Source organism: Octopus bimaculoides, chromosome 10 (assembly GCF_001194135.2).
Source record: "Octopus bimaculoides isolate UCB-OBI-ISO-001 chromosome 10, ASM119413v2, whole genome shotgun sequence".
NCBI classification, from domain to species: Eukaryota; Metazoa; Mollusca; class Cephalopoda; order Octopoda; family Octopodidae; genus Octopus; species Octopus bimaculoides.
In genome coordinates this window covers 15832353-15847335 of record NC_068990.1, presented here as the reverse complement: position 1 = coordinate 15847335, position 14983 = coordinate 15832353, and the positions used below count along the sequence as shown (strand labels likewise).

Sequence of the window (14983 nt, the reverse complement as noted above, 5' to 3'; positions counted from 1 at the left end):
TTATTATTATTATTATTATTATTATTATTATTATTATTATTATTATTATTATTACCTCTGCCTTAGCAAAGGTAGAGGTATTGTTTTCAGTCATGTTTGTTTGTTTGTCCATGGACAAGATATCTCAAGAACCGCTGGATGACTGGCACAAACTGATTAGATTTTGGGGTTGATCCAGTACCAGACAAGGATTCTGGATTATTTTTCCATTTTTTTTTACTTAATTTTTGAGAGCAATTGGGTTCATTTTTAGTATTCTCATTTGTGAGAGCAGTCGAGTTTATTTCAGATATTCTCATTTTAAAAATCATCTCCGGCTAATCATTGAGAGGATGCTGGTGTTGCCTTGGTTTGTGCTCTCTGAGTGCTATTATTATTATTATTATTATTATTATTAAGGCAGTAAGCTAGCAGAATTATTAGCACACTGGGCAAAATGCTTTGCAACATTTTGCTCATCCTTATGTTCTGACTTCAAAAGACAGTCGGTTTGGCATGAAGAATCCATCTTGCAATTCTTTCCTGTGACATTCCTCATCATCATCATCGTTTAACGTCTGCCTTCCAAGCTAGCATGATATTCATAGTACCAGAGAAATAGTGACATCGAATCAAAACATAGACTCTGAACAAATACTGGCGCTCTATTCGATGCCCCAACAACTCCATCAATTTAATAAAAGATAATAAAATAAGTGAAATGAGTTTGCTTGTCATAGGAAGAGATGACAACTGACATTTTCAGACTGGATACCTTCTTTGAAGAAGTGTCAACTTATCACACCCATCACTCCTCACAACACACACACACACAATTACACATGAACTTATCATTTCGTCTCCCCTCCTGGCACAAGGTTATTACAGAGACATATCACACCCCTTCCCCTCATGGCACATATTTATCACATGGATTGTCACACCTTCAAGATACAGAGTTGTTACATGGGATTATCACAAATCCTCTCTCATGAAACAGAATTTTTCATATAAGGAAGCTGCCAGTGTTGGTTTCAATTAACCAAATTAAGTACAAATGTCTGCACCAACAAAACTTTAAGTCATGTGCAGTTGAGTCAACTAGTTATTAAAATACTTAAGTCTAAATATATTTGCTGAATGCTACTTACTTTCATTTCTCTGCCTTCTCATCTATATATGTGTGTGCGTATATATATATATATATATATATATACAGATATACATATATATACATACACACACAGGATTTGTGAATTCTCCCTTTGTATATATATATATATATATATATATATATACACACACACACACATATATACATATATATTACACATATATGTTTATATATATATATATATATATATATATATATATATATATATACACACACACACATATATATATACATTACACATATATGTTGCACCCAAATAAATAATTTGTTGTACTAGCCGCAGTCAAACTAACAGCTTTCCTTTCTACGACTAAACGACCTTAGCAATTATTATTAGCCGCAAAACTAATTATCTTCTCATATTCTTAGAAGCTCTATTTAATCCTGAATGATTTCAGTTAATGTAAAACAAATTAGTTGACATTACTTTAATCTCGATATCAATAACGAAATCCTTGGTTGGGTTCTGGGGGTATGTCATGATGTTTTCCAGGAGAACAGTTTTAATTTGCAAGTCTGAGAAATGGCATAAATAGCCTTTGCTGGAAACTGGTTCCTAAATTAAGGAAAAAAAAAAAAAAAAAAAAAAAAAAAAAAAAAAAAGTAAAGAAAAAAAGAAATTCATTAATTCATAATTTTATTTATCAAATTTAAATTTATAAATAATTTAATGACTGTATATATTATTTTACTTTTTACTGTATTCTTTTATTTTCTTTTAATAAATTCATATCTTTCACCCTTATATGATAACTAGGCTAATAATGTATCTGGTTACCATTTTGATGTTAAAAAAAAGACAGGGATAAACATGTTTATCTGCAAGGATAAACATGCAATTATATTTGTCATTTGAGATTCTGCTTGCCATCATTGTTACTGCTGTCAACATCATCTTCATCATCATCATTGTTGTTGTTTTAACATCTACTTTTCCATGCGTGCATGGATCAGATGCAATTCATAGAAGCACACTTTCTAACTTTCTGCCCTTCCTGTCACCAACCCTCACCTGTTTTCAAGCAAGGTAATATTTCCCTCATGGTTGGATGTTTTCACAGATGATTGAAGATGAAAGACACGGCTTGTGTGATAGTGATGTTTGTTTGCAACTATCATGCAATGTCAAGTCAAGGAGACACACACGCATGCATGCACATACACACACACACACAAACTTCTTTCAGTTTCCACCGACCAAATTGGTCAGAGTCAGTTGTAGAAGACATTGGTTTAAGGTGCCAGCCATTAAGAGATTAAAACCAAATCAAGTGATTTGGAAACAAACTTCTCAATTACACAGCCATGCCTGCACCTATATATATATATATATATATATATATATATATATATATATCATCATCATCATCATTGTTTAATGTCCACCTTCCATGCTGGCATGGGTGGGACAGTTTGACAAGAGCCAGCCGAGCAGAAGCCTGCCCCAGACTTCTGTAACTATTTTGGCAGGATTTTTACAGCTGGATGAACTTCCTAACACCAACCATTCAGCAGAATGGACTTAGTGCTTTTTACATGGTGTCTTTGGCTTTAGAATCTGATGAGACATCCATGGGGCTAAGCTCTTTGTGGATACAAAACCATTGGTCATTCTATGACCAGACATAGACTTACCCCAGGACTTATTCTTTGTAAGCCTAGTACTTTTGCTGAACTGCTAAGTTACAGGGACGCAAATGCACCAGCATTGGTTGTCAAGCGATGTTAGGGAGGACAAACACAGACACACAAACATATACACACACACACATATATATATGATGGGCTTCTTTCAGTTTCTGTCTACCAAATCCACTCACAAGGCTTTGGGTGGACCAAGGCTATAGTAGAAGACACTTGCCCAAGGTGCCACGCGATGGGACTGAACCCGGAATCATGGTGTTGGGAAGCAAGCTACTTACCACACAGCCACTCCTTAGCTTTCTATTTATCCCTTACTTAATAAAAATTGGCTCCAAAATGAAAGCAAAATCATCAGACAAAATATTGGAACTGTTGCAGGTTCAAATTTAATGTGAAGATCTCAGCAAGGAAGGGAAGAGGGTCTCCGAAGGATGCAGTTCTAAGGACAAAGTTGAGATAAGGTGCTTAGTATTTTGGGGTTTTTTTGGAGTGGGGGTAACAGGCACAAAATAGATGACAGAAGAAAGAGAAGGGAACATCCTTTAGGCAGAATTGCAGTGTCAACTGATAATACAGCTTTTAACAGCCAAACAACAAGCTTATTACAATGATGATGATAATGATGATATTATGTACAGTGCTCACATGCACTACAACTTGTTAGTGAAGGGTGAAAGAAGGAAAGAAAGCAGCACAAGCTCGAGTAAAGAAAGACAGCAATGGAAGCAGGTACACGTACAGTATCTGAAATGCCAAAAGATACAAAAGTGAACAGTAAAAAAGTCATAGAAAAGAAAAGGATGTAAAAGTACATCAGAAGTAAAATTAGTGAATTTTAGGAAACAGGTAATTTTTTTTAATAATACAGTATCCTGACAGTTAACCCATAAAGTGCTGGGATTTGAACTTACATAGCATGGACTGCTGAGCACATTTTACGAAAATGAGTCTACCATGCACACATAAAAAACAAAAAATAGTTAAAATATCTTCTTAGTATATAATGGTGGCAAGTTTTAAATCATCTGAAAAGTCATTAGTTGAACTATTAGTCCCCTTGCATTCTGGGGGTATCGGAGCATTTGAGTGACATTAAACCCCAACATACACTCATAAATGCATCTATCTGGGCCATGATCATGGCCTGTCGACCTATGCCTGGCAGCCACAATCGTGACCCGTCGCACTTTATGTATTAACACCTGAGGCAAGTAGTTTATTCCATGCTTTGACAATTCTGTGTGTGAGAAAATAATTGAAACTTTCCACAAACAGTAGAACTGCAGTGACCCGAGAATGAAAAATGAATCACTCCTTTGACAAGACTGTAATTTATCTAAATTCAATAATTCCCCATAAAACCTGGTGTTTGTATCTCATTGATACATGAATTGAACCAATGAAGATTTCAGTCTTCCAAAGCAGAGAAAGAACAAAATTACTTCTGTAGATATGAACTCATGACTTATTTGTCGCACATCTTTATTCAGTCATTATTCTTTTCAATCAAATATGAAATGAATTAAGCCTCTAAACACTTACTGGGGTCAGTCACTCACGTGAAAGATGCTATTAAGTCAACTCTATTATGTCCATTTTGTTCAAAATCCTCCTAGCAGTGCCAATCTACCTAGCAGTGCCAATCTACCTAGCAGTGCCAATCTACCTAGCAGTGCCAATCTACCTAGCTACACACCTGTCTAGCAGTGCCAACCTATCATACACCAAATCTGCACTAACCTATCTTTTTCAAATCAGCCAAACACATCCACCCTGCCTCTCTCCAAATCAATCTAAAACTTCCCCCTCCTCTCATCTACACTTAAAAAACAAAAAGAATTGTCACAATGACAAATATTTGGAAGCAAAAACAGAGAAAGACAACAAAGTTTAGATAGAATTATTACAAGAATTAAATGAAAAAAGTTTTGTAATGGTTTATAATGATGAATTTATTTCAGGGAATAAACAATCCCCATCACTTGTCAGCTATCAGCATATTGAATCCTTCAAAAATACCAAGCTTCCCCAAATTCCTCAACAATACTCCTGATGTGCCTATGCACCCTTTCCTTTTTATGGCTCTTTTTGTGTCTCTTTCTGTGTATTGTGCATGTTCTATTAGCTTTCATTGCTATCTTTCTGTCCCCTTTTATTCTTTTTTCTCAACAAGTTGTGGTGCACCATATAAATTAATCTTATTATTATTATTATTGAGTGAGAGAGCAGGACATGCCATCAAAGTGATACTGGGGTACAAATATATGAAGGCCAGTATACCCATCATGACTAACTGTCTGATAAGGGTACACCAGGCACATGCATCACAACCATATGTGCACAACATAGTTATCTCCTGTCAAGATAAACAGTGCATCAACTTGCAGGTGGAGCCCAGTTAGAATTTTCTTCAAGTCGAGTAGGCCATCCTGCTTAAAATGTCGCTGAATAAAGGTTGTTTAAGGATGTTAAATGAAACACCCTTTTTTCCAGAGGTGAATTATTCAGACCCCAAAGAATTCCTCTCAACACATGACTATGATATGATGCCCACCAACTACTTCTGCTTGTGATCAGAGATGCACATATCGTCAGCCACCAAGGGACATGCTCAACTGGTTAAGTTCAAACAACTGACAAGCAAATCTGTGATATGGAGCAGAATATTCGCTGTAACCCATCTTTTATACCAAGACAAAATATGTACATGATAACACTTCCAATCAATTAAGATCAGAAGCCATGAGAGCCACTGCCTGGTACTGCATCAGGGCATTTATTAATATTATTATTATTATTAAGGCAGTAAGATGGCAGAATTGTTAGCACAATGGGGAAAATGCTCTGCAGCATTTTGCTCATCTTCACGTTCTGAGTTCAAATTCCGCTGAGGTCGGCTTTGCCTTTCATCTTTTCGAGGTCGATAAATTAAGTACCAGTTGCGTACTGGGGTCAATCTAATCGACTCGCCCCGTCTCCCAAAATTTCAGGCCTTGTGCCTATAGTAGAAAGGATTATTATTATTATTATTATTAATTCATATATCATTATAAGATGATGAGTTGGCAGCATTGTTAAAGTACCAGACAAAATGCTTAGTCACATTTTTTCAGGCTCTTATATTTTGAGTTCAAATTCTGCTGAAGCTGACTTTTTCATTTATTCTTTTGTGGGTTGATAAAATGAGCACCAATTGAGCACTGGGATCAATCTAATCAACTTACCTCTTTCCTAAAATGGCAGGCCTTAGACCAAAATTTGAAGCTAATTTATATATCATTATGTATCAATAGCTCATTACAGTAAAATATATTATTGTGAATATATTAAAATAAAATATTAGCCGGCACGTTAGAAAACATTCGAGCGAGGTCGTTGCCAGTGCCGATGGACTGGCTCCTGTGCAGGTGGCACGCAAAAAACACCATTTTGAGTGTGGCCGTCGCCAGTAATGCCTGACTGACCCTCGTGCCGATGGCACGTAAAAGAACCCACTACACTCTCGGAGTGGTTGGCGTAAGGAAGGGCATCCAGCTGTAGAAACCCTGGTGCAACCATCTGGTTCGCCAGTCCTCAGTCAAATCGTCCAACCCATGCAAGCATTGAAAGCGGACGTTAAACGGTGATAATGATGATTAGTCTTTAAACATTTGATTGAGAATTTATCTGTCTCTCTGTGTTTTCATTTCTCCCTCTATCTGCGTATCTATGAAGGATATCACATGAATATCACGGAAACAAAAGTTATGAAAAAATGTAATCAGTATTACTAGGGAAATGGGAAGTTGTGGCATTAATACCTTCCTAAGCAGTTTAATTACGTAAGTGACGTGAAAATCAATTCATGATTCGGATTATTAAAAAGTTACTGCCAGGTCAAACGAGTTTAGAATGTGAAAGTAACTTGTCCGTGTACAGAGTTACTTCCCTTAGAACATTCTCGCTAAAATGAAACGTGTTTGATAACGTTGTACCGTGGCACCACAAGAACCATATATATATTTGCCTCTATTTATTAGCTTTCAGAGGCAGCAAGCTGGCAGAATCGTGAGAGCGCAGGTTAAAATGTATAGAAGAATTTCTTCTGGCTCTTTACTTTCTGAGTTCAAATCCCACTAGGATTAATTTTTGCCTTTTATCCCTTCAGGGTCAATAAAAGTAAAGTACTTGTTAAGGGCTAGAGTCAATGGTACTGACTAACCCCATCCCCTCAAAATTGCTGACCTTGGGTCTAAATCAGAAAGCATTTATATTCCAAGGCTTCGGGTTTTCTTTTAAGATCAAGATGATTGTCATAGATAGTGGCATAATTTTCCTTAATTATAATAACTGTGTTTCTACTGTATTAAAAATTATCTCATTAACAAGATCATTTAACTTAATTAACACATCTCAAATATAACACTTGTTCATCATAAATCTGCGAGTGGTATATTGTGGGCATTTTCATTTGAATGTTGTTTGTTGATGATACATCAATTTGAAGCATCTGGACACAATGTGAAATACACACAACAGAACAGAGACCACGCGATTCATTGTGTACACAAGACTCAGTGTGAACTAAACATGATCCTGAGTTAACCCTTTCAGACCTGGACCTCTGTGTCTAACTTTACTCTCCAACTGGGCTCCAGAGCAAAAAAATAAATAGCTGCATACACAACTCAAGAGTAAAGATTGCAGGTAAACTAAAGGACAGAATCACAAAACAATTCAGGAGAATAACAATAATAAGCCTATCTCATAACTACTGTATTTGTTCATCCGAATTACCACTTTCCTCATCACTTTCACCAGTCTGATTGTCTGAATCACTCTCATAGCAAGCATAAGTATAAACTCTTCATCTAAAGAATAAATATCATGAATAATTTCCTCAACTGTAAAGAGGCTAGTCCTTGTTTGTTTACCAGATGAAGTACTGGGTTCATCACACGCTTGTTTCATTGCAAACAAAATCTGTTTTTTTTTTTTTTTTCAATTAAAGACAAAGGAAACAAGAGCAGGTTGTGGGGATTAACAATGAGTTATAAACACATCACATGACTACAAAGCTGCAACATGATTAGTTGTCTATTTTTAGTATTTTATCTTTCTTTTCTGCACATGTTGTTCATTAACACTTTCCTAAGGAATCCAGTAGAGATTACATTTAGGCTATTTCTAATATACCAGGAACACAGAATGAGTGTTAATCTCCATCTGCTGACACAACCCTGATTCCCTCCTTATAAATTCCAAAGAAACAGTTGAGTCACACAAGCTAACACAGACAGACAGACATATATAGATTGCTAGGAAGAGGCAGAGACAAACAAATAGATAGATATATAGACAATGATATATTTCATAAAACAAATATATATTTAAAGAGATGGATACACAGATAAGTAGCCAGACAAATAAATAAATAGGCTGACATTTAATTGTACAAATGGTGGAAGGGGTCAGGTATTAAATAAATAATAGAACTGACACATAATTGTATAAATGGACAAATATAGCAAGACACAAGGGACTGATACAAAGATAGATAATAGACTGTAAAGTACTGACCTCAGGTTCAATTCCTCGAACAACCAGCATCCGTTCCTTCTCCATCAATGCAAACAAATTAGGATTGTCCTAGAATATGACAGAAATATACATGTACCCTTCTAAAGCAACGGTATAATAAAAGAAAAAAGGAAACTAAAAAGAAGGATTAAGTCAGTGATTCCCATTGGTGGGGCATGGGATCCAAATTAAAAAAAATTTTTTTTAGTGGGTCATAGAATTGTCAAAATCATTTTCTCACAGCAAACATCATCATCGTTTAACGTCCGTTTTCCATGCTGGCATGGGTTGGATGGTTTGACTGGGGACTAGCAAGCCAGGAGGCTGCACCAGGCTCCAATCTGATCTGGCAAGGTTTCTACAGCTGGATGCCTTTCCTAATGCCAACCACTCCAAGAGTGTAGTGGGTGCTTTTTATGTACCACCAGCACAGGATCCAGTCAGGCGGCACTGGCATCAGCCACATTCGGGTGGTGCTTTTTACATGCTACCTGCACAAGAGCCAGTCAGGTGGCACTGGCAATGACTCACGCATGCATGGTGCTTATTGCGTGCCACCAGCATGGGAGCTAGTCAGGCAGCACTGGCATCAGCCACAACTACAATTTCCATTTGATTGTGATTTGATATTACACCTACACTGAGTGTAGCCAAACCAATCCCTCCAGCCAAACATACAGTGTGAAGACTGTTGTATAGAGCTATTCTAATGCCCTAATATAGATATTTCTTTAAGGAAAGTATATAATTATGAAATATCAAAAATAAAATAGAGTAAATCATCATCATTGATTTAATGTCCACTTTACCATTCTTGCATAGGAAAAATTCATTGAGGTAGATTTTCTATGGCTGGATGCCCTTCCTCTTGCCAGACCTCACCTGTTCCCCATGGCCAGATATATTTACATAAAAGCATGGAAATGAAGGCCACTGTTTGTATGGCAGTGATGCTGTTTACAAACTATCACATGATGTCATGACAGGGAAACACAAAACACACATAAATACATACATACTCATCATTATGTATATGCATACACCTACACATATACTCACATACACAAACACGTAAGACAGTTTTAAAACTTACATTGGCCCATTTGATGTTCCAGACATCTTTACGGTCAAAATTCAGTTGCTCGGTATTGCTACTCTTCCCATTGTTATCTTTATAACCATTCAGGTTGTACATAGATAACACACCATAATTATCAACTAGTGCTAAAATCCTGGTGAAAGAGAAACAAGAGGAATGTTTCAAAAACGCTCTAATTTTTATTCATTTTGTTTAATTTTATGTAAAAAGAATTTTTTTAAAATGGCATTTATCATGACACAGGACAAATGTTACTTTTGTTGATTTTCTTGGAGGTTCTAGGAGATGACACTGACCTAAGGTGACAAACAGTGGGATTAAACATGAAATTAGAGGGGAGGAGGCATTGAAGGTGGTGATGAAGAAAATGTTACAGTGAAACAGATACATTTGTCTTGCTGTAGAGGAAGTACAAGGTTACCTGGCTGGAGAGAGAAAGATCAGGAATGAAGACAGAAAAACAGGTGTGCTACCACGAAGAAAATACACAGTTGCCCAACCTGAGGGAAGTGCAAGAGAAAGAGAGAGAGAGAGCAGGAGACCACAGGTAGCAAAATGCCAGGCATACTCACAAGTAACAGGGATCAGAGTATAAATGAGATGGTTGAGTAAAGGAAGAGAGAGATATAGATAGAGGCAAGTGACAGGGCATACCATTGAGGTTCAAATGCCATAAAATAAGTGATAGGATATTGCGAAGGGAGTGTGATTAAAGAGTACGAGTAAGTGGCAAATAGACCTGGGTATCTATAGAGTTGGAGGGGCTACCGGGTAGCAATGATACAGAGGAACAGGGGTGTGAGGACAGGATTGGAGAGTGAGAGCTAGGCATAGTGAACAAAGGCGGAAATTCAAGAAAGAGAAGAGATGTAGATTGATTTGTTGGGATAAGGTGAGGGAAAAGTTTTCTTGTTACATGTGGGTGGAATACTTAGGTCGGGGCTAGCAGATGGCAATAATAGAATGAGACAAGGCATGTGGGTAGAACACACAAGTCAGGGGTAAGCAGAAGGCAATGATACAGTGGCACTGGGCCAAGAGGACAAGATTGGGGAGTGGGAGGTAATCATAGTACATGAAGCAGAAATGTGAGGAAGAGATGTTGAGATGTAGTTTGGTTCGTTGTGGTAGAGTGTATGAGAAATTTTCTCGTTGAGTGTGGGTGGGACACACAGTGCTTCTAGAACTCAGTTTTGCTGATGTGGGCGGGTCTTAGACATCTCGGTCCATGGTCATTTCCTCCATAAGGTCCAACTTCCTGAGATCATACATATCCTATACAAATTCTATCATAAAATGTTGTTTATCTAGAAAACTGAAAAAAATGTAACTTACGTCAAATTACAGTTCATCTCCATCAGAGACGCAATTGTGTTAAAATTATATTTATGCTCCAGTAGAACGTGTGGTAAGCTGTATCGATGCACTACTCCACTCATACGAGCCTGTATGATAAAAAAAAAAATATATATATATAGTGATCTCCAACTTAACATGGAAGGTGTGTCTTTTCTCTTTTTAAGCTGACACCAAATGATTTGTGGGAGATTTTGACTGTCATTTCTAGGAGGCTGAGCAACAAACCAGATAGTCTCCTGATAGTCCTGACTAAGTTAAATCTATGATTAAAGACATTCCAGCAGTGGCCATCTTTTTAGGTGTATCATTCTCCAGTTTTTCCATTCCGCACTTAACATATGATTTGAAGTAATTTGGCTGTTATTTCTAGCACATCATATGACCACAATGAGGCTCCTCTATTGAGTCATCCAATGGTTGGTGGTTCACAATAGTAACTGAGTAGGTCTATAGTCTTCCTCCATGTTTGCAGGAGTAAATAAATAGTTTTTAGTCTCACTCAGAGTTTAATACACAGCACTACTTTGGTTATAATAAATCACAGCCACAGTGCATGTGTGCTCACTCAAAAACATCTTATCTGGTTGCATATCTCTTTAGCTATATGTCTGACAAGCCATAGTAAACATTTATATTTCTAAATATATGGTTTTAGCATTTAAATAAAGTACATCCACAATGGACATAGATAAACAAGTCAACACTCTCTATTTACTTTGTAATAACTCGCATTTTAAAGATTTAAAATATATATTCAAGAAAACATACTTACAATAAGCAAGATATTTTCTGAGGCACACATACAGCAAATTGGATTATTTGTTCCCTTAAAATATAGAAAAAAGTAAACATCAGAATATTTATGTGTGTATACATTTTATATATATCTATACACATACACACACATATATTTATATATATAAGAACACACACACATACATATGTGTGTGTGTGTGTGCTGGTTCCATATAAAAAGCATTTGTACTGGGGTCACATACACTCTGTAAAGTGATTGGCATTAGGAAAGGCATCCACCCATAGAAACTGTGCCAAAACAGACAATGGAGCCTGGTGTAACTCTCCAGCTTGTCATGATGATGATGATATATATATATATATATATATATATATATATATATATATATATATATATACAGATATATGTGTGTGTGTGTGTGTGTGTGTGTGTAGCTCTTCTTATGGAGTTAGCTATCAGTTCATATAGTAACCAATTACAAGGAAATGTAATGGAGAGTGTCCGTGTAACAGAAAATCCAAAAGATCTGATCAATGAAATTAGGAAGAATATATGAAACCATGAAGTCAGGAGGTTTTCAGTAGTGAATATATATTTACTTAATCACTTGATTTTCCACATATGTATACATACAGTCATCACTTCATCTCCCCCAAGTCATATTAAATAACTTCAGAAGATGTGCCAAGTTAAGTTAAATTGTTGTCATCCATACATGCAGGATTTTCCTTTACAGGTCACAGTGCCACATAAAATGCAATTGTACAGGTGCTGCGTAAACACACTTGTACCAGTGATACATAAAAAAGCACAAAGCACTCAGCACACTCTCCATGCAATGGCAATGAAGCCTAAACCACATGCCCCTGAACCAAATATCACAACCCCACAGCTTACCTGGAAAGCCACACTGAAATCAATGACATCACTCTGGGTTGCAGATGGGCTTGGTTCAACATCAATGTGATATAACCTAAAATGTAATAGTTTAACATTCTACAAGATACTCCAAAAATGTTTTCAAAACACACTTAAACCTTTTGAAACCAAACTTATCTAATGTAGATAACTCTTATTAACGTCCGTCCGTTCTATATAATCTAATTTGTTTTAAAATTCGGTACTCTACCTTTCTCGACGAGATTTCTTGCTGGAAGAAACGAGCAATGATGTTGCCTTCTTGGGATTTTTGAAATGCCACAGATAAAACGCTTCTCTTGAGGCCATAATGACATGTGTCTTAGTCATTAGAATAAACACTGGTTCCATCTCCACATATTTTTGCTCCAGTGGGGTCCCTATTGAATTACACAGGACCAAAACAAACTGAAAAACATAAAAATAAATAAATAAATAAAAATGATTATATCGTGAATCTTTGGAGTCAGTGAAGAACCAGAATCTATATCCTTGTTTTAGGGTCACATTTCAAGACAGGTGTGTAAAGCTGATACAATTAATATTCAGTTTGAATGGCTGAGTATTAATGATTCATCCTTTTGATACTAACTTACCTGAAACTGTCCCTAGTTCTACAATATAAACTTCCTGATTTAAAGTGGATTTAATTAAAACCTTTCATCAAACTTTCATGTTATGTTCCAAGCATCAGATTAATAATAACAAGGTTATTTTACAAAATTCTTCATTACTTTCAAAATTAATTGAAGCAAAGATAATGTATGTCAACAGAAATATAGTGTTTGGCACATTTTCTAAAGTATCTTTATGTATTTTCACTCTTTTATTACCAACCTGCCTGTTCTAAATTAAAAATCTTTCATCAAAATTTTATGTTATGTTTCTAAATGCCAGCTTAATAATGATGAAGTTACTTCACTAAATTCTTCATTATATTCTAAAAGGCAATGTATTTCAAGAGAAATATTCTAACAAAAGAGTTAAACATTTTTTTTACTATTAGGAACTTACAGACATTTTAAGCTTTTCTTTCAAATTCACAAAAATAATAAAAAATTCACACAGTCAACATTTGGAAGGCTGTTCTACTAAGTGTAGTTTAATTTTTAGTTCTGTTGTTCGTTAAAGAAATTAAAAATACAATATTTAATTCAAGTCCTTAATCCTTTTGATACCAACCTACCTGAGACTACCCTGAGTTCTACAATACAGACCTCTTGTTTTAAAGTGATCTCAATTATAATGTTCCATCAAAATTTTATGTTAAATAATGTTTTAAACAATCATAATAATGGCAAAGTATCTTTGTTTTTTTCTTTGTTTAATATTATAAAAAACCGTAATGATAAAAAAAAGACTTGATCTTTACCTGATCTTCCATCTCCTCACTCTTTGTCACAATACAACAATAATCTCCATGGGTGGCAATGTTCACAAAACTGTTCATATATTTGACATATTTCTTTAAGGAAACAATAAAAAAACAGAAAGAAAATAACAGTATATTAGTTAAACAATAAAGATATTGTGAGAGATGGTACTAGAGGTGATGAAGGTGACTGATGGTGGAGAAGACAAATAACAATAGTGGGGATGGTGGTATTGGTAAAGGGTGGAGACGACGGAAAAGATAATGAAGATGAGAAATACAATATTTGACAAAATGATTTTTTTAATCAATATTTTAAAACTACTCAACTAATACCAAAAAAAAAAAAAAAAGAATTCGAGCTATTTACTATGAAATGAGCTGATCATAATGACGTTATTTGACGAAATTTTTCTACAAAAACTGAGCAAAAACCCAAAACTAGGTAAAAAAAAAAAAAACGATACAAAATTACATAACAAGTAGTAAACAAGGTTAGTGCTTATCACTTCTGCAGACTTTACAAAACAGGGAATCACTTATTGTGATTACTTTAAGACAATACCAATAACCAGATGATAATATTAAGCAAAGAAACAGTTAGGGACTCACTAATTTTCATGAAAATAACCGGTTGATTATTATATTATTTCAAGCGGTTTTTAGTGCAGTTTAGATATAAAGAGAAATTATACTCAAACTAGGATAAATAGATCCAAGAGTTGTCTCCCCTACATGCAAACGTAGAGGAGGTGCATATTAAATTATGTCGGAAAACAGAGACTGATTTAGTAGCAACAGAAGATAATAAGGTGATGATTAAAAGAGGCAAAACTTACAATATCTTTGACTGTTTCCCAGAAAACAACACAGATTTCATTGCGTTCAGGTTTGGTGTAATGATAGATGATGCTGCTACTGCAGTAGCCCCACTGGAAATAAGAGATGAAATTATAGCAAAAAGACAACAAAAGGTTGGGTGACATTAAGAATAAAACATTAAGTGTGATAAGAAGGTGTTGCCGATTGATTAAGGAGTATTAGATCTATAACCGGTACATACTCGGTCAGTTATGCAATCCAGGAATACGTATATATATATATATATATATATATATATAT

The 14983-nt window shown here is 35.5% G+C and overlaps 1 protein-coding gene across 1 annotated transcript in view; it reads right to left on the bottom strand.

Moving 5' to 3' along the window:
* The window catches only part of LOC106879895 (WD repeat-containing protein 35), a 99754-nt gene that overhangs the window by 64121 nt on the left and 20650 nt on the right, over positions 1-14983 (bottom strand). The window contains exons 11-19 of the mRNA XM_052971236.1: positions 14701-14793; positions 13862-13954; positions 12701-12897; positions 12469-12544; positions 11587-11640; positions 10791-10900; positions 9450-9588; positions 8357-8425; positions 1581-1709 (exon numbers count right to left, since the gene is read on the bottom strand). Coding sequence (XP_052827196.1) covers positions 1581-1709; positions 8357-8425; positions 9450-9588; positions 10791-10900; positions 11587-11640; positions 12469-12544; positions 12701-12897; positions 13862-13954; positions 14701-14793 — 960 coding nt within the window. The remainder of the gene's footprint in view (positions 1-1580; positions 1710-8356; positions 8426-9449; positions 9589-10790; positions 10901-11586; positions 11641-12468; positions 12545-12700; positions 12898-13861; positions 13955-14700; positions 14794-14983) is intronic.